This window comes from Arvicola amphibius, chromosome 5 (genome assembly GCF_903992535.2).
Source record: "Arvicola amphibius chromosome 5, mArvAmp1.2, whole genome shotgun sequence".
Taxonomy (NCBI): Eukaryota; Metazoa; Chordata; class Mammalia; order Rodentia; family Cricetidae; genus Arvicola; species Arvicola amphibius.
The window spans coordinates 9,940,948-9,961,150 of NC_052051.1; the positions used below are offsets into that span (position 1 = coordinate 9,940,948).

Below are 20,203 nucleotides of genomic sequence, written 5' to 3' on the forward strand. Positions count from 1 at the left end.
GTTGGGTGGTAGTGGTGCACACCTTTAATCCCAGCACTCAGGGAGGCAGAGGCAGGCAGATCTCTGTGAGTTTGAGGCCAGCCTGGTCAACAGAGTAAGTTCCAGGATAGCCAGATATATACAGAGAAACCTTGTCTCTAAAAACAAAACAAAATAAAACAAAAAAATTCCAGACTCATGTGAAGAAGAGAATGGAGTCCTGCCTCCTGCCCTCTGCAGTGGTATTTTGTTTCTGTTTTAACACATAGGCTTACCTGACGACCAGAGTGCGGAGCACCACACTAGTTAGCCATAGAGGACAGGCAGTGGTGGCGCCTTTAGTCCCAGCACTCAAGAGACAAGAGGCAGGCAGATCTCTGTGAGTTCATGGTCACCCTGGGACACGAGAGACTGAGTCACTAAAAGAGAAACAGAGCCAGGCAATGGTGGCTCTTAGGTGGAGACAGGAGTGATATGGCTGGGCAGAGAGAGGAATATAAGGTGGGAGGAGACAGGAGCTCAGGATTTAGTCTGAGATTTCTTAGAGACAGCATTCAGTCTGAGGATTGTTAGAGACAGGATCTTGCCCCCTTGGTTCTGAGGATTTCGTAGAGGTAAGAACTAGTGGCTGGCTGCTCTGCTTCTCTGATCTTTTTTTTAAAGATATTTATTTATTTATTTATTTATTTATTTATTATGTATACAGTATTCTGTCTGTGTGTATGCCTGCAGGTTAGAAGAGGGCACCAGACCCAATTACAGATGGTTGTGAGCCACCATGTGGTTGCTGGGAATTGAACTCAGGACCTTTGGAAGAGCAGGCAATGCTCTTAACCTACCTAAGCCATCTCTCCATCCCTGCTTCTCTGATCTTAAAGCACAAACAAAATATCACCACAGACTTCCATGTGACTGCTGTGACAAGCAGGTGCCCATGTACACATAACCCCTCAAATAACTACATAACAGTGTAATGAAGATAGAGCAGCATGGTTAGGGTGGCCTAGATCCAGCTGGAGACACAGGATGCATCAGGAAGTGCAACAGGGGGAACCATCCACCCGCAAAACTCTGAGAGAGGCCTCAGAGGAAAATAAGTGGTAGCTACCTTGATTTTAGATTCATGGCCATCAGAATTGGGCAAAATACACTTTTATCATTTAATGTCTAAACTTACGATCCTTTCTTACAACACAGAAAAGTCACAGAGGAACTATTAGCTGCAATGTTGGCAGAAGTTCTACCTCATTGTTATTAATAAAACTTTATTTTAAACGGATGCTGAGTTCAGTCCAGCTTTAAGAGCTTCCTATAAGTATGTTGCAGGGGCTACTGAGATGGCTCAGCAGGTGAAGGGGCTTGCTGCCAAGCCTGATTGTTTTGAGTTTGATCCCCAGGACCCTTATGACGGGTGGAGAGAACCAGCTTCCTCAGGTTGCCCTCTGACCACTCATGCTCCATGGTACCGTGTCCCTTACCCCCACCCCACATAATATAAATAAGTAAAACATGTAATGTGTAAGCACAAGTTTTCTGTCCACCAGCCAGCTCCCAATTAACCACACAGAGGCTTACTACATATAAGTGCTCAGCTGATTGCTTAGGCTTGCTACTAACTAGCTTTTACAGCTTAACCCATATTTCTTATCTTTTCTCAGCTTGACATGTTCATCTTGTTTCTCTCTGAGTCTCCTGGCAACTCTGCCTGTCTTCATCCCAGTGCTCTCTCCCTGTTTTCAAGTTCCATCTAACCTCTTCTTGCCTAACTGTTGGTCATTTAGGTCTTTATTAAACCATTGAGAGCAACACATCTTCACTGTATAAAAAATCACCCCACAACAGTAATAAACTTCTGATGATACTGCATCAACCTCCTGGGTGCAGGAATCACAGACCCATGCCACCTTTCTGGTGTTGGAGTTGGAACCTAAGTCCTCGAGCATGCTGGGTCACTCTTCTGACTGAGCCATGCCCTCAGTTCAGGCTAGAGACTCTCATTGCCACCCAGGCTGACTTGGTAACATCAACAGCTCCACCTTCTCCAGAAGTGGTGTCTGTTTTCAGACTTAGTATTGATCTGGACCCCATGAGTGATGTTTATGCTAATGAAAGAGAAAGTATAGAATATTTAAATGTTTATTCTCAACCTGATTTTTATTTTTTTTAATTAATGAAGATACTTTATGTTCTGAGTGTCTTACATGTATGTCTTACAAGGCCAGAGGAGGAAGGCAGATCCCCTTGGAAATGAAGTTATAGACAGTTATAAGCCATCATGTGGTGATGTGGGATTCACCTCTGTACGCTATGAATATGTTTTACTACCATTGGTTAATAAAAAGCTACTTCAGCCAATAGCAGGGCAGAATATAGCCAGGCTGGAAGAGACATAGAGAGTAGGCAGAGTCAGAGAGACACCATGTAGCTGCTGAAGGAGAACGACATGCCAGAACTTTACCAGGAGGCCACAGCTTTGTAGTGGCACACAAATTAGTAGAAATGGGTTAATTCAAGATATAGGAGTTAGCTAGAAATATGCCTAAGCTATTGGCCAAACAGTGTTGTAATTAATATAGTTTCTGTGTGATTATTTGTGTCTGGGCAGACGGGAAATGAATGCACAGTCTCTGCCTACAATGTGGGTGCTAGAAACTGATTCCTGGTTTTTGATGTGGGAAGTCCTTCTGTCTATGTGTTGCTTTTATTGGTTAATAAATAAAGAAATTGCATTGGCCGGTGATAGGACAGAATAAAGCTAGGTGGGGAAAACTAAACTGAATGCTGGGAGAAAGGAGGCGGAGTCAGAGAGATGCCATGTAGCCGTCAGAGGGGAAAGATGCAAGCTGCCAGCTGGAACCTTGCTGGTGGGCCACAAGGCTCATAAAATAATAGAAATGGGTTAATCAAAGATATAAGAGCTAGCTAGCAATATGCTTAAGTGATTGGCCAAGCAGTGATTTAAATAATATAGTTTCCAGGCCAGGTGGTGGTGGCGCACACCCTTAATTCCAGCACTCGGGAGGCAGAGGCAGGCGGATCTTTGTGAGTTCGAGGCCAGCCTGGTCTACAAGAGCTAGTTCCAGAACAGGCACCAAAGCTACAGAGAAACCTTGTCTTGAAAAAAACCAAAAAAAAAAAATAATAATAATATAGTTTCTGTGTGATTCTTTTAGGAGTTTGGGTGGATGGGAAACAAACAAGCAGCCTCCCCCAACAGATTGGCACCCAAGGTGGGGTGCCATTTTGTTGACTGCAGTTTTTGTCCCTCCTGGTGCTGCAGTCATTCATTTTCAAAGAAACACACAGAGGCCTACATTAATTATAAACTGATTGTTCTATTAGCTCAGGCTTTCTTATTAACTCTTATATCTTAAATTAGACCATAATTCTTGTCTTTGTTAGCCACGTGGCTTGGTACCTTTATGAGTGAGGCATTCTCATCTTGCTTCCTCTTGGTCTGGCTGGTGATTCCAAACTCAGCCTTTCCCCTTCCCAGAATTCTGTTCTTGTCGCCCCGCCAATAGTTCCTGCCTGGCTACTGACCAATCAGCGTTTTATTAAAACAATACAAGTGACAAATCTTTACAGGGTATAGGACCATTGTCCCGTAGCACTTGGAAGAACAACCAGTGATTTTAACTACTGAGCATCTCTTCAGCTCTTATTCTCACCCTTTTAAAAAGAAATAATTGACTTGGAATACACTTTAGATTTCTGTTTTTGTTTTATTTTGTTTTTCAAGGCAGGTTTTCTCTGTGTAGCCCTAGCTGTTCTGGTAATTCACTTTGTAAATCAGGCTGGCCTCAGATTCAGAGATATCACCTGCCTGTTCCACCACCACATGGCATACTTGAGCTTTTATACAATTAATCTTTAAATTTTGTTTTGTTTTGCTTTGAGACAGGTTTTTTTTTTTTTTTTTTTTTTTTTTTTTTTTTTTTTTTTTTTTTTTTTTTTTTGTATAGCCCTAGCTGTCCTGAAACTTGCCTTGTAGACCAGGCTGGCCTCAAACTCACAGAGATGCGTCTGCCTCTGTCTCCCAAGTGCTGGGATTAAAGGTGTGTGCGACCATGCTTGGCTCAGTCTGTAAATTAAAAAAAAAAAAAACAAAAACAAAAAATAGCTGGGTAGTAGTGGCACACACCTGTGATCCCAGCGCTGTGGAGGCAGAAGCAGGTGGATCTCCGAGCTCAAGGCCAGTCTAGTCTACAGAGTTCCAAGACAGACACGGCCACACAGAAAAACCCTGTCTCAAAAAACAAAAACAGACAAAACAGTCATAATATCAGCACTTGGGAAGTAGAAGCAGTTGATCTCTATGAGTTTAAGGCCAGCCAAGTTTACATAGTAAGACCCTGTTTCAGGAACAAAACAGCAGCAAACATATTCATACCACATTCTGCATACATGCCTCTTCATACACAGAGGAGTATTGGGGTAGCACTTGCTTCCCTAGTATGTGGGAGGGGCTGGAGTCCAATATTACAAGCAAATAAACGCCCCAAACTCAGATAACAATAGCAACAAACACAGTAAGATTGAAGTAGAGAGAGATGGGCGGCAGGGGCTGCCCATGGTGGCTGGTGATGAGGCCACATTTCAGGTCCAATTATAAGACAGGGTCTTATTCCATTTCCCAGGCTGGACTTGAAATTATGGTAATCTTCTTGTCTCAGCCTCCAGAGTATTGGAGATTACAGACATGAACCACCATACCCTGCAGCAAATGTCTTTTTTTTCTTTGCTTTTAAGACAGTGTCTCACTGCGTAGCCCTGGCTGGCCTCAAACTTACAGCAGTCCTCCTGCTTCTGCCTCACATGACTGGGGTTATGTACATGCATCATGCCTGGCACAAATAACATTTGAAACGGCATTGTAGAGGCTGCGGGCGTGGCTCAGTGGTAGAGCATGTGCTTAGCCAAGAACCAAGCTTGAGTTTCAGCCCCAGGAGCAGAAAAGAAAAGCAAACAAAAGAAACAAAATGCTGGTGATTCTGGATTTTGGAAGCAGAATTTTGCATTTTCCCAGGTTGGTTGCAGCTTTGGTTCTGAACTCTGTGGTCCAAAGCACAGTGACAGCCGAGACAAAATGGGGGAAGTGTTGAGGAGAAGGAAAGGCAGCCCAGCCCAGTGACACTCCCTGACTCTGTATGTCATCTCACAGAAGACCAGCCAAGGTGTTCCAGTCTATTCCTTCTGCACATTCACCCGAAAGCCAACTGAAATTTATAGCATAGCACTAGGACTGAAAATAGTCCTGTGACTCATGCATTCATGCACTCCGTAAATATTTACTGCGCACCGATTCCATGGCTGCCAGCACCAGCGCTGGGGACACCAGAGGCAGGCTCCTGGAGGCAGCAGCTTGTGTACACTGGGACACATCCCGTGGCTGGGGAAGCCCAGGATGGACTTGGCATCTTGGTGCTGGCGCCCCAATCCTAGGTTGCCTGTAAGGCTTGTCCAGGGACTCACATGTATGTGGTCCTGCTGCTTGGTGCCCCAGGAAAACGAGGCTTGCAGAGCTCAGAGAACCAGCCTGAGGTCTCCCGGCGCTGTGTCCTGCAGCCAGCCGCCCAGGCTTCCCTTTCTCCTCTCTCCCTTTCCTTTCTTTCTTATTTCCCTACCCTCCACCCCACCCCCATTCTATAGCCCTCTCTTCCAGGCATACAGGCAGGTTGCCACAATCTTCTCAGAGGCCTGTGTCACGGATCGCAGACTGAGCCCACACCTGCCTGATGGCTGAGCTGCCCCCATGGGACACCCCCATCCCAGCTGTGGTTTCACAGCTGTGGCATAACCGAGATTGCCAGCAGTCCTTACCCAGTGCTGACATAGTAAGAGATGTCCCTCCTGAGTAGCAGTGGGTGCTAGGAAGAGAGTCTGTGGGACCAGGGCCTTGATAAGAGAGAGCCCTGCGTGGTGAAGCCACAGAGGAGCTGTGGGACCTTGAAGACCCACATACCCCAGAACTGTACTGAGAACCCCCAACTCCATGACCCCAGTAGGGTGTGTGCTTTAAGACAGGGCTTCATGGAGCCCAGGTTGGCCTCACCTTGTCCTCATCTCACAGGTTCTTAGGTTACAGCTATGGGTCACCTCATAGCCTCCCAGTGGGATTTTTAAATAGTAACTCTTTTTTTTTTTCTAGCATTAAAGTGATAATTTCTGTTATGGAAAAGTTAGTGATGTTGTGGCTAAATTATTATTATCACTGTGAGGTGCTCGGGTCAGAATCCAGGGCTTTTGCATATGCCATGCCAGTGCGCCAGCTCACTAGAGATGTATAAAGCTCAGCCTTTAAAAAAAAAATCTGTGAGTGCACGCGTGTGTTCTGTGGAGGACTGGACTTGTGGCAGCTGTGAGCCGAGGCTGTGCCTCAGTCACCACTGCCAGTGCTGTTGTCTCCCTCCAGAGGGAGTCTTTAGGGAATGGCTAGTCAGTGTGTTTATTATTGCAACTCGTGTTTACGGTTGTAAGTTATAGTTTTTGTTTGTTTGAGACAGGGTTTCTCTCTGTATCCCTGACTGTCCTGGAACTTGCCCTGTAGACAGGGTGGCTTTGAACTCAGAGGTCTGCCTTTGTCTGCCTCCTGAGTACTGGGATTAAAGGCTGCGCCACCACTGCTGAGTTGTAAATTATAGTTGTTATGTTGAAGATATCTTGATAAACTTTCCTTTATGTATTTTTGTTGTTGTTTTTGTTTTTCTGAGACAGGGATTTCTCTGTGTGTATCCCTGACTGTCCTGGAACTCATTCTGGAGACCAGGCTGGCCTTGAACGCACAGAGATCTGCCTGCCTCTGCCTCGTGAGTGCTGGGATTTAAGGGCTGCCACCACTGCCTGGCATCCTTTATATATTTTTTAAATTAAAAAAAAAAACAAATATATGAACCTGGTGGTGGTGGTATGATGTGGGATTCCCCTCTATGCTGTGATTACCATTAATGAATAAAGAATCTACCTTGGCCTGTGATAGGGTAGAGTAGAGCTGTGTGGGGGGCGGGGAGAAACTAAACTGAATTCTGGGAGAAGGAAGGCCGAGTCAGAGAGACGCCATGTAGCCACTGCTAGGAACAGACATACCAGAACCTTGCCTACCACGTGGCGATGCACAGATGAATATAAAAGGGTTAAATAAAGTTGTAGGAGTTAGCCAATAAGAAGCTAAAGCTAATGGGCCAAGCAGTGATTTAAATAATACAGTTTCTGTGTGGTTATTTCAGGACTGAGCAGCCAGGAACAAACAAGTGGCCTTCCTACAACAGTGGTGCATGTCTTTAATCCCAGCACTCGGGAGGCAGAGGCAGGTGGATCTCTGTAAGTTCCAGGCTAACCTGGTCTACAAAGCAAGTTCCAGGATAGGCTCCAAAGCTACAGAGAAACCCTGTTTCGAAAACAGACTATGTATGTATGTATGTATGTATGTATGTATGTATGTATTAAATATGTTAGGTGTGGTGGTACATGCCTTTAATCCTGGTACTCGGAAGACAGAGGCAGGCAGATCTCTGAGTTCAAGGCCAATCCAGACTTCATAGTGAGACCTTATCTAAATAAATAGACAAAAATTTTATTATTGTTGTTGTGGAAGCAGAGGGGATGTGTACCACAGTGCTCATGTGGAGGTCAGGGGGCAGCTTTGTGGTACTGGTTCTCTCCTTCTACCTACATGGGTTCTGGGACTGCACAAGTGTCAGGCTTCGTGGAAATGCCTCTACTTGCTAATCCATCTCAGAGAACCTTGTCTTTGGACAAGGGGATCTGTCCATATTTTATGTGGGTTTCTGGAAGGTTCTGCAAAAGCTTGAATTTCCCCGTGTTTGAGGGTTAGGACCCAAGTCCTAACTGTTCTTCAGCTGCCATTGATGTGAGTGCTCTGTAGACCTGTTGGGTGTCCTTAAATTGGGGCAGGTTGACCTTAGGAGCCTGACCGACTGACCGTTCATATGTGTTTGTTGAATGAGTACAACCAAGCTTTGTCTGATCTTTTTGAGATAGGGCTCCACTCTGTAGCCCAGGCTGGTTCTAAAGTCTCCATCAGGGATGGAGGTATGGGTGACAGTTTGTCACCACAAGCTGGTGTGGATAAAAGGACTGAGTGTGGTTATGTCTGGCTTGCCTGGAAGGGGAGATTGTAGCATAGTTGGAAGACGGGCCAGCATCCCTGGCAGCGCCAGTGATAGCCTTCTGCCTGCTGAAGGTGCCTGCACACTAAACTGGTTTTATGCCCAAGTCCTGTCTGACCTGACTCCTGGGTGCAGCCTCCCTGGGATTAGGCACAGCATTTCTGTGGCCTTTATACTGTTTTGGAAAGTAGCGTGCAGCCAAAGATGACCTTGAACTCTGATCTTCCTGCCTCAACCTCCTTAGTGCTGGGGTTATGGGCATGCATGCACTACCACCTGACTGTGCAGGGCTTGGGCAACCTTTCCTATGGCCTTGCGAAGGTTTCTCTGTGCCAGGGTCCCGCCCATGGCACAGCAGCGTTGTGACTGTGGCTTGCTGCTGGTCTCCATGGGAGCAGCAGCAGGAGGAGGAAAGTTCATTGTGAGGTGGCCATTTCCCAAGGCCCAGCTGTCTTCAGAGACCACGCTTTCAAACAAGACTGTGGTTCAGGTTTGGATCACACTGTTTATACCATGACCTGGAACAAGTGAGTGCCTCTCTGAGAAATGGCTGAGTTTACACCTTTAGGACTTCGTTGTTTGGATTTTTATTTTACAGAAAAAAAAGGATACTTGTTTTTATTTGCATGTGAGTGTTTCTCCTTCATGTACGCGTGTGTACTGCATGCCTGGTGTCCAGGGAGGTCAGAAGAGTGTGTTAGATCCCGAGAGACTGGAGCTGCAGAAGGCTGGAACAGTCTGACAATGCTGCTGCTAGTTACTGAGCTCTGGTCCCTAACAACAGCGCGAGCCTCTCTCTAGCCCGCTTGGTTTTCTGAGACTTGGTCTCACTATTATCATGTAGCTCTAGCTGGCCTGGAACTCACAGAGATCCCCCTGCCTCTGCCTCCTGGGTTTTAGGATTAAAGGCTTGTGTCACCACACTGGCTGTTCTGTGTGTTTTTGAGACATGATTTCCCCATGAACGTGCAGTGATCCTCCTGCCTCAGCCTTCCTGGACTGGTATTATAAGCAGCTGCTCATAGCTGTGAAGAAAGAATGGGTGACTGTGTGTGTCATCCGTGGACCTTGACACTTGGCACCGTGGATATATAGTAGTGTTAATTACTGTGGGGGAGGTGGGCACTAGTGGGTCAGGACCTCTGCGGGGAGCCTGGTGTGTGCCCTGTCCCATCCTTAGGTTCCTTCTAGAGCTGCCAGTCTGGGAGCTGGGAGGTGGCACTTTGAAGTGGGGTGGCATGGCAAAACTCTGGACCTAGCCTATCTTTGTCCTTCCCATTTTAGATTTTATGGGAAATAGTTTCTCATGGGCAAGAAGGGGTGGCTGGAAGCTGTGTATGGTGCTCAGAGGCTGGAGGGTTCATCAGTATGCATGGAGCGTGCATATTCTAAATTTATAGACTATGTTTTTTAAAATGTTTTTTTTTAGATACGATTTTTCTGTGTAGCCTTGGCTGTCCTGGAATTCACTCTGTAGACTACGCTGGCCTGACGTGTGCCACCACCGCCCGGTTTAGACTGTGTTTTTATTGACGGCTTTGGTGTCCACGGTAAATGGATTTCTTTTTTGTTGTTTTGTTTTGAGGCAGGGTTTTGTGTAGCCTTGACTAGGCTTGAACTTACTGTGTTGCCTAGGCTGCCTTGGATTTACTGTGTAGCCTAGACCAGCCTTGAACTCTTGATCCTCCTGCCTCTCCTGCCCACCTGCTGGGACACAGGCTTGCTCTGCCACCCTTGGCTGTTGCTGGCACTTTCTTTTTGTTGTTGTTGTTGTTGTTTGTTTATTTTTTTTGAGACGGTTTCTTTGTGGCTTTGGAGCCTGTCCTGGAACTAGCTCTTGTAGACCAGACTGGCCTCGAACTCACAGAGATCCACCTGCCTCTGCCTCCCGAGTGCTGGGATTAAAGGCGTGCGCCACCACCACACGGCTTGTTGCTGGCACTTCCTAGGTTTCCGCTGTGCCTAGTACTGGTTGTGGGCGGTATACAACCTATGACCAAAAGGCCTAGATCAAGGGGGGAGTACAGGCAGGAGGGACTACTCAATGCCCGGGGCAAGTTAATCATCAACACAGACGGGACAGACGTACTTGGTACCTGTCATGGTGGGAGTGAATGACTGGGAGCCTATGGTGAGATTTATTTTGCAATGTTAAGAACAGAACCTAGCCCTTTTTCGTCTCCCTCTTGAAGATGCAACTTCTGTCTCTCTCCACTTCTCCCCTTCCCCCTTCTCACTGTCCCCCCCCACCCCCCCCCCGTTCTTCTCCCCTTCTCCCTTTCCCCTCCATAATCCACTAAATAAATATCCAGCCTCACTCTGGAAAAAAAAAGAACAGAACCTAGAAACCCATACATGCCAGGCAAGAGCTCTGCCTCTGAGATACCCCCAGCTTCTTAATTATTTTTTAAATTAATTAATTTTTAAAATAAATCACTTATTTTTATATGATAAATATTTACTAGCCGCGAATTCACACAGATGTTCAGGCGTGTGTGTGCACTGTAGTTAATGTTCCTATCAGCCCTCGTTAGTTACTCTGTGTTATTTTAGAAAACACTGTGATCATTTGCTAAAAAGCACATATATTTTTGCATATACATATAAAAAAATATATAGGTGCAAATACAGTTTCCTTGCTGTTCTGAGCTTTGAACTCCTGTCTTGCATACACTGGGACGGTGCTCTGCCATTGGGCCACACCCCCAGTCCCACAGCAGGATGTCCTTTTGTTTTATGACAAGGTCTCTATGTAGCCTTGACTGGCCTGGAACCTGCTGTGTAGACCAGTCTGGCCTCAAACTCAGAGATGCTTTTGCCTCTGCCTCCCAAGTGCTGGGATTAAAGATGTGCACTACCCTGCCTGGCTCAGCTTTTATTCTTTTTGGGTTTTCAAGACAGAGTTTCTTTGTAGCTTTGGATTCTGTTCTGAAACTCGCTCTGTAGACCAGGCTGGCCTCAAACTTACAGAGATCTACCTGTCTCTGCCTCTCGAGTGCTGGGATTAAAGGTGTGTGCCACCACACCTGGCCCAGCTTTATTTTTTAAGTAGGTCTCGTGCGTGTGTGTGATGGAGGGAGGAAGGAAGAGAAAGAGACAACTGATTCAGGAGGAGGCCAGAAAAAGGCAGTGATCCCCTGGAGCTTGAGAACTTGGGTCTTCTGTGAGAAAGGCACACACTCCTAACAGTTGGACCATTTCTCTAGCCCCTAAATTTTACCATTATGCTGATAATGATGCTTGTGCCATGGTGTGCATGTGCAGGCTGGAGCCCCACCTTTGGGAATCAGTCCTTCCTCCCCGGAGGCTTCCAAGGTTTTCAGCTTCAGCTTCAAATGCTGCTTTTACCTGCTGAGCTGTCTTGCTGGTCACTGGCTTTACATTTTAATTTGGTTGAAAAGCTGTTTTCAGAAAATGACAAAGTTGTTTTATTAAAAAGTTGTTTTGTTTTTTTTCAATCGTGAAGCACAGTTAAAAGATATTCGGCATGGAGGGAAGGAAGGCTCAGAGGTTTAGAGCACTGGTTGCTCTTGAGGAGGGCCTGAGTTTGATTCCCAGCAACCACACAACAGTTCACAACCACTTGTAACCCTCCTTCTAAGGGATCCAGGGCTCTCTCTGGCTTCTGCTGGCATCAGGTACACACACACACACACACACACACACACAGTGCTTTTACATATGTAGACAAACAGAACATGCACACTCGTAACATAAGTCTCAGGAAGAAAGACTTCCCATAGTCAGACCTGGTAGTGCAGAGCTTTAGTCCAGATACTCAGGAGGCAGAGGCAGGGGGATTTCTGTTAGTTCAAGGCCAGCCTGGTCTACATAGTAAATCCTTCCTTCTCCTTCCTCACTCCTTTCTTTTCCTTCCTCCTCCCCCTTTTTCCTTTTCCTCCTTCTCTCCTCCTTCCTCCTCCCTCCTTCTCCTTCCTCCTTTCCCCCTCCTATCCTATCCTATCCTATCCTATCCTCCCTCCTCCTCTGACCTCATCTTTCCTGTGCCATCATGGTAGACTATTTCATCTGAACCAGTCTTCTGATTGCTTCATGGCCTGCCTGTTTCTTTCCTCTCGATCTTTGCCTTATTGTTTCATCTGCCTGGACTGCACTTCTGTGCACAGTTACATCACTGCCGTGCACGGTCACATCACTGCCGTGCGCGGTCACATCACTGCCGTGCGCGGTCACATCACTGCCGTGCGCGGTCACATCACTGCCGTGCGCGGTCACATCACTGCCGTGCGCGGTCACATCACTGCCGTGCGCGGTCACATCACTGCCGTGCGCGGTCACATCACTGCCGTGCATGGTCACATCATTGCTGTGGTGTTTGTTTATTCTACTTTTAATTTTTTGAGCTTGATCTCACCAGTTAGCCCAGGATACCTTTGGTCTCACAGTCCTTCTGCCTCAGTCTCCTCAGGTGCTGGGGTTCTCTCGCATGTCAGCGCGTGTCCTGTTCCAGAGCTCCTCCTCCAGGCATCACAGCTGCCCTCATGGTCAGAGCAGCTGTAGCTGATTGCTGGAGACCCTGCGATTGGGTCATTAATATTGATGTTTCCTCCTAGAAGGCAGAGATGGGCAATGCCATTGGGCTCTCACCCAAGAGTCGCTTCCTCCACCTCCTGCCAGTGTTAACGCAGTTTGTCCCAAACATATGTGGCCTCATAATCTGGAGAGGTGCTAGAGTATCTAGACTATAGATGGATAACTGAGGACCACTCCATCCTTGCAGCTATGAGGAAGGTAGCGTCCATGCTGGGGTGGCTTCTCAGGTGCAGCTGCTTTGGGGTTACCCACACCCCTGGAATTAGCTGCCATCTATGCTCGTAAGCCCAGTGAATTCACTGGTTCCACGGCATATGGGTTCCTCATTGGTCCTGTGAGAGGAGAAGCGCACCCAGCCTGGGGCACGGTTGCTCAGTTTCCTGCCCCGGAACTCGGTTGTATTATTCAGTAGCTGTGGCTCTGCTTATGAGTCCTTAGGGTGGCATGTGCTCGAACCATGATAAAGAACCAGGACAGCTTGCCTCATTCTCCCCAAGTGCTCGGCAAACAACCTGACCTGAAACACAAACCGATGTGTTGAAAGTCTGTAGCTTATGCTCATGGGAACTGACTGAGTGACAGGACAAGCAATCGATTAACTGGGGTTGGACTTGACATTAATTGTCCCTTGCTCAGATAATGCTGGGCCCTTAATTTACCTTGTGCCTAATGCTGTAGAATCAGGTCCTTGAGGCAGAACAGCTGCTGTTGCCTTCAGAACAGCCACGCCTGGAAGTGTCTGTCACTGTCCGGCAGTTTGGCTGTTTGACTTTTCCTCATAGCAGGAGGGTCCTGAGTATCTAGCCATTTTATGCAGTTTTGCCCCAGTTGGACTTGGCCTCTTGGGGAGAGGCTGGAGTATGTCTAGGCTGGAAAGATCTACTGAGGTAGGGGAATACATCATCCATGCTGGACACAGACCATTCTCTTTGCCTGCCTTGGGACCACCCACGTTCCTGTCAGAACCCTTCCCCTGTGCTCTGTAAGCACCCTGGTTTCCCAGAGTGAACTCGGGTGAATCTTATTTTGATTTGTGATGGGGCCATAGGAGGAGGGATAGACCTTGTTTGTGTCTTCCTGGGGACATATTTGGTAGTGGGGCTGTGAAGGAAAAGTTCAGGATCTTGTTCTAGAGTTTGATAATGTTCAGGACCTGGAATGTGACTTTTTTTTTTTTTTTAAAGACAAAGGGTCTTGCCTAAACTCAGACCGACCTTGAACATGCTATGCTCGTGTGGTCTTCTGTGTGTTGGGTTACAAGTGTGGCAGTCTGGGCTGCATTGGTACTTTGTATTGGGTGGGCTTCCTCAGTGGGTGGGTCCTTACTGTAACGAATTTAACTGGAAAAACAAAACAAAGCCCTTAGTCTTCTAGCCAATGCCGACACAAAGTTGAGAAACACGATGAAGGGAGTCCAAGTCTTTCCCTTGCCTGGAACTTGGAGAGTAAGTTAGGCTGGCTGGTTGGGAAGCCCCAGGAATCCACCTGTCTCTGCTGCCCCAATGCTGTCATGGATTATGAGCATGCTGTCATGCTTGATTTTTTTAAGGAAGGAAGGGTTTATTCTGCTGGTTCGATGGTGCAGCCCTGTCGTGGTAACGGAAACATTGCATCCTCAGTCAGGAAGCCGAGAGGAGTGAACGGCCATCTCTGGCCTTTTATGTGAGCGCTGGGGATTGAGCTCAGGTCTGCGTGCTTACAAGGCAGGCACTGTGCTGGCTGGACTATCCATCTCCCAGCTGTAGTACTTTGTCTTTTAGCACAAATTGACAGTGGAATCATCTTGTGTTGAAGCTCTCCATACAGTTGGGAAGTCTACTTTATGGGTAATTTCTGGAAACCGAACCACTTTCCTGGTGAGGAATGGTTGACTTTGCTTCTGGTGTTTGGCTTACACTTTGAATGCTGTGGTGAACATCCTGGGTCTTTGTGCCTGCACACGTGTATACACACACACACACACACACACACACCCCTACAGGTTACTAAGGAATAACAACCTAATTATTTAATATGTGGAACTTTTTGTAAACAAAACAAAAAACACAAAACTTGTAGGAACAATAAACTATGGTTCTTTTGTTTCCATCTCCCGTTAGATTCTGCGGCACACAAAGTTTTCTACTGATTTATCTGTTTATTTTGTTATTTGTTTGTATGAGTGTGGCCCGAATGTGGAGGTCTGAGGGCCGCTCTCAGGAGGAAGCTCTCTGTGGGCTCTGGGAATTGAACTGAGGTCACCGTGTAGAAAATGCTTTCGCTCTCTTAGCCACCTCACCAGCTCTTAGATACAATACGAAGGATTGTGGGAGAGGGAGAATTACCAGGAACGTTCTACACATGACATGGTCTGCTGTCTGTGAGCAGAATCTCCTCCCTCCCCCGTCCGTCTCTCCGGCTCCCTGGTCTCCTCTTGCCTTGCTTCTAGCACTCAGGTAACACAGCTTCAGCTCATGCCCCTCATGGCCAGCATGGTGACTGTCCCTGTGAGCAGGCGTGTGAAGAATGTGGAGTCCCCAGGGCTGCTTGTATGGCTTCTGGCCCTAGAACAACCTAGTGGCTTGCGGCGGTTACTGGCTGTGGCACCTGTCTGTATCCCAGCATGCTCCACCCAGCTGAGTTTACTGGAATGAGGATGCTATTTTTAAGAAAGAGCATTGTGTTTCATCATGGAAATTTTGAGCTTCTGAGCAGGCAGTTGGCCGGCTGGCTCTGCTTTGGGGTCCTGCTACACATGGACCCCATGGGCTTAGCTCTGACCCCAGAGCATCCCACTCACACCCGACCTGCAGGAGGAAGGGGAAAAGGAGGGTCCGCGGCAGACCGGGCATCATGTGAGTCACAGTAGCTGTATCTGGCTGGTTTCACTTTGCTTGGTGATATCGCAGGGGCTGGCAGTCTGGAAATTTCCTCCTCCCAGCCTGTGCATACAGGAGCATGGAGTGAGCATCCCAAACGTGGATGTGGGGCTTTTACTGTAGCCTTAGGGGGCTTGTGATGCTCAGGTCCCGTTTACAAGCTCTCATGAAGTGGCTTCTCACAGTGGCTTTACTGTGCTGATGGTAGAGCCCCTCGTGTTCCTTGGCTTGTGTGAGGTGACTGGGAGCCAGGATCAGGGTGCTGGAGGGTTGGTGCCAATGACCAGTGCTTTGGGAAGAGCTGGGGAGGGAGTGGCTCTCTGGGCCTTGCTCTTGCAGCCAGCCACTGGCCCATCTCCAGGTTCTCTAGGTCCACAGACATGGCCTTTCCGCCTTGTGCCTTTAATGTTTACTAAAAAGAGAATAATTGGCATGGGGAGAAGATCCCCCACTGTTCTTTATATGTAATAGTCGTGATGGAGCAGGGACCCTCAGGTCAAGATCAGAGCTGGTTATTGCTCATTATCTTGGCTTATGGTCTTCATTCTGCACCCCCTGCTCCTATCTGTAAAATGTACAAAAACCATAATAATTCTTCTTGAAGTATATAAAGTTTCTTAGCTTAAATATTTTTTTATTTTTCAATGAATGCTTTTTTGAAATAGTTTTGGGATTGCATTAGTTATGTTTCTGGATGGTGTGATTAAATACCTAACAAAGCTGCTTGGCGAGGAAGGCTTTGTGTTCAGTTTATAGTCCATCAAGGTGGGGAAGCCATTGCCACCGGCGTGAGGCAGCTGGTCACACTGTGTCCGCAGTCAGGATGCAGAGACCAGCGAGTGCTGGTGTCCAGCAGGATCTCTCCTTTCTGTTCAGTTTGGGAGCCTATGATGGGGCTGCCCACATGCCACTCCTGGGGCCGCCCACATTTAGGGTGGTTCTTCCCACTTTCATTCACCCCATCTAGAAACTCCCTCATGGACACGTCCAGGGGCTTGTTTCTGTGGTGATCCTGAATCTTCCCCAGTAACTATCAAAGGGATACAGCACCTTCTCTTTGGACCACTGCATCTTAGGTCACTGGAAGGTGGTTGTTATCCTAGGTTGGGTGGCTGTAGCCCTGCCCTGGCCAGGACCCTATAAAGAAGAAGCATTATGAGGCGAGTGGACGGGTGTGGGTGTGGCTGTGATGGTGTGACTCTCACGGGCACTTGTGGGCATGACTAGATGTGTGGGTAGAGTCTTGATGATGTGAGTGTGGCTTAGATGTGAGTATGGCCTTGATAACATGGGTGTGGCCTTGATAGAATGTGGGCGTGGCCCTGATTTTGTGGACTTATCTTTCCCGTAGGTGCTGTGAGTGGCTGAGATGCTGCGGTGGAGGGGAGCCCAGGCCCCGTACTGTCTGGTTGGGACACCCGGAGAAGAGGGACCAGCGATACCCTCGAAATGTCATCAACAACCAGAAGTACAATTTCTTCACCTTTCTTCCCGGGGTATGTGCAGCTGCTATTTTCTTTCCCCACCATGAGTTTGTGCTGTGGTTCTAGCCTTAGCAGACCGTGGCTCCTGTGGATGATGTTGTGGACGTTTCCTCTCTGCTGTCTTACCACTGACCCTTTATCTTCTATGGCCAAGAAGACTGCTCTTGCAGGGGTGTCCGCCATCTTCCTGGCCATGCTGTTCCCTGTTTGTTAGAATAACTTCATGTTTATTGGGTATTTTGGAAACTTATTATAGTCAAAATGCCAAAACAGTGATTATCAGTGGTGCTTAAATTGTTACCCTGTGCCACCACAGTGTAGGGGACTAGGCTCAGGATGCCACTGCAGTGTAGGGGACTGAGCCCTGGAAGGTTGGAGACTGGAAGGACAGAGAGAAAGTTCCAGCCTATTATCTCGAGAAGGAATTTAGATTTTTCTCTAATAAATGTTTCAGGAGGATGGGGGAATGGCTCATTTGGAACAGTACATGGTGCAAACAGAAGGACCTGAGTTGGGATCCCTAGCACTCACATAAACCTGGACATGGTGACACACAGCTGTAACCCCAGCATTCAGGGAGCAGAGCTGGGGACTCCTGGGCTCACTGGCTAGCTTGTCTCCAAGTCAGTGAGCTACAAGGTCAGTGAGAGACCCTCCTCGAAACAAAGGTAGGGAGTGAGTGAAGAGACAGCAGCATTGGCCCCCAGCCCCCATGTACACTCACACACATGTGCACATGCATAGCAGCATGTAAACACATGCCCACACATGTTTGTAGAGAGCCCTAAGGCTTTCCTTTGATCATGCATGAACTGGAAGCCATGCTCACATTCCTCCCATGGATGAACACCGCAGATGCTTTAGGGCAAGCAGTAGCCAAGCCCTGTTCAGGAAGGAGGAAGAGTGACCATGCTTGCTATATTGTCTAGCTGACCTGAAACTCTCAATGTAGACCCAAACTGGCCTCAAACTCACGTAGGTCTCTGCTTCCCTGGTGCTGGCAGCAAAGATGTGTGCCACCATGCCCTGCTGCATTGTTTTTAGTTAGCATGTGTTATACACAGTAACGGATCTCATGCATGTGTATCATGTATTTTCACCATAGTCAACTCCTAACCCTTTCTCTGTTGCCCCTCTCTCCTTCCCACTGATCTCGTACTCTTCCCAGGTAGCCCCCTTCCACTTTCAGGCCTTTTCTCCCTTGGTGACTCATTGAATTTATTAGCGTTATTTATAGGCGCGTTGGAGGTGACTAGTGGCTGTGCCCCCTGAAGAAAGCCTCTGCCCCTCCCCAGCAGCTATTAGTTGTTGGTAGCTCTTCAGGGAGGGCGGGGCCAGTGAGCCCCTCCCCGTGGCATGGAATGCTGACAGAGCCCACCTCCACTGCCTTCCTTTATGATGTTAACATTCTGTTGTGGGGAGGGGACAGTGCCTTAGAGCCTTTGTTGCTCAGGCAGAGGACCTGGGTTCAGTTCCCAGCACCCACTTAGCAGCTCACAACCACACTTAGCTCTAGTTCCAGGAGCCCCAGCGCCCTCTTCTGGCCTCCTTGGGTACCGAGCACACGTATGGTCCAGATCTGCATGCAGGCAAAACACACATAAAATAAAACGAGTAGATTTAAAAAATAAAAATTTAAAAACTTCAATTGTGGGTCAGGTGTGGAGCACACCTTTAACTATAGCACTTGGGGAGCTGAGGCAGGAGATTTCTTTGAGCTAGAGGGCAGCCAGGATTACAAAGACTTGTCATAGTTAGGATTTCTATTGCTGTGAAGGGACACTGTGGCCACGACAACGTGTATGAAGGAAAACATTTAATGGGGTGGCTTAGAGTTCACAGGTTCAGTCCTTTATCATTATGGCGGCGTACAGGTAGACACAGTGCTAGAGAAGGAGCTGAGAGTTCTACATCTTGATCCACAGGCAGCAGAAGCAACTCTGTACCACACAGAATAGCTTGAGCACAGGAGACCTCAAAGCCCACCCCTACAGTGAGGCACTTCCTCCAACAAGGCCACACCTAATAGTGCCACTCCCTATGGGGGCTGTTTTCTGTTAAACTACCACAGAGCTCTTGTCTCAAGAAACCAAAACAAACTGGGCTGTGGTGGTGCACACCTTTAATCCCAGCAGTTGGGAGGCACGTGGATCTCTTGTGAGTTCAGAGTTCGAGACCAGACTCCATAGCTGCTGAGAAATCCTGTCTCGAACCCCCCCCCCCAAAAAAAAAGAAAAAGGAAGAAACCAAAACAAGCCAATAAGCAAACATAACCTAAATTTCTAGCTGACAGTGGTGGCGCAGAGGCAGGTGGAGCTCTGTGAATTCTAGGCCAGCTTGGTCTGCAGAACGAGTTTCAGGACAGCCAAGGCCACATAGAGAAACCCTGTCTCGGAAAACAAACAAACAAAAAAAGTAAAAAAGAAAAAAAAAAAGCCCCTAAACTTTTATCATGGAAGCCAGGTGGGATGGTGCCAGGCCTGAGAACCGAGTTCTGACAACTCATTTGACCCACATGGAAGAGAAAGCAAACTGACTTCTGCATTTTGCCTTCTGATCTCTACATGTGTACCATGATGGTGTGTACTGCCCCTTTAATAAAATAAAAAAATGCAATTTTAAAATCCCATAGGTGAACATAATTTTTTCAGCTTTTATTATTTTTTAAATTTTTTTTATGGTTTATTTAACTTGATTTTATGTGTATTGGTGTGAAGGTGTCAGATCCCCTGGAACTGGATTTTCAGACAGTTGTGAGCTGCCATGTGGGTGCTGGGAATTGAACCCAGGTCCCTTGAGAAGAGCAGTCAGTGCTCTTAACCGCTGAGCCATCTCTCCAGCCCCTATTTTTTTAATTTTTATTTATTTTTTGGAGACAGGGTTTCTCTGTGTAGCCCTGGCTGTCCCAGAACTCATTTCGTAGACCAGGCTAGCCTCGAATTCACAGAGATCCACCTGCCTCTGCCTCTCAAGTGCTGGGATAAATCCCATGGATGGACATAATTTTTGCCTTCAAATTACAGCATAATGGTTTCCCACTACAATCCCATTCCAAACAGAAATAAAACACAGTGTTGGGTATGTGGCACAGGCTTTTAATCCCAGCACTCGGGAGGCAGAGGTGGGCGGATCTCTGAGTTCTAGGCCAGCCTGGTCTACAGAGCTAGTTCCAGGCTCCATAGAGAGACCCAGTCTCCAA

At 47.4% G+C, this 20,203-nt stretch overlaps 1 protein-coding gene across 4 annotated transcripts in view; it reads left to right on the plus strand.

The window, feature by feature from the left end:
• Atp9a (ATPase phospholipid transporting 9A (putative)) overlaps nucleotides 1-20,203 on the plus strand; it is a 110,272-nt gene that overhangs the window by 12,503 nt on the left and 77,566 nt on the right. For 3 of the 4 annotated variants that reach the window (XM_038330835.2, XM_038330833.2, XM_038330834.2), the window contains exon 2: nucleotides 16,872-17,016. In XM_038330835.2, the coding sequence (XP_038186763.1) occupies nucleotides 16,872-17,016 (145 nt within the window). Of the gene's footprint in view, nucleotides 1-8,502; nucleotides 8,636-16,871; nucleotides 17,017-20,203 lie in introns of those variants that run through there. The other variant, XM_038330836.2, reaches the window with a different exon arrangement.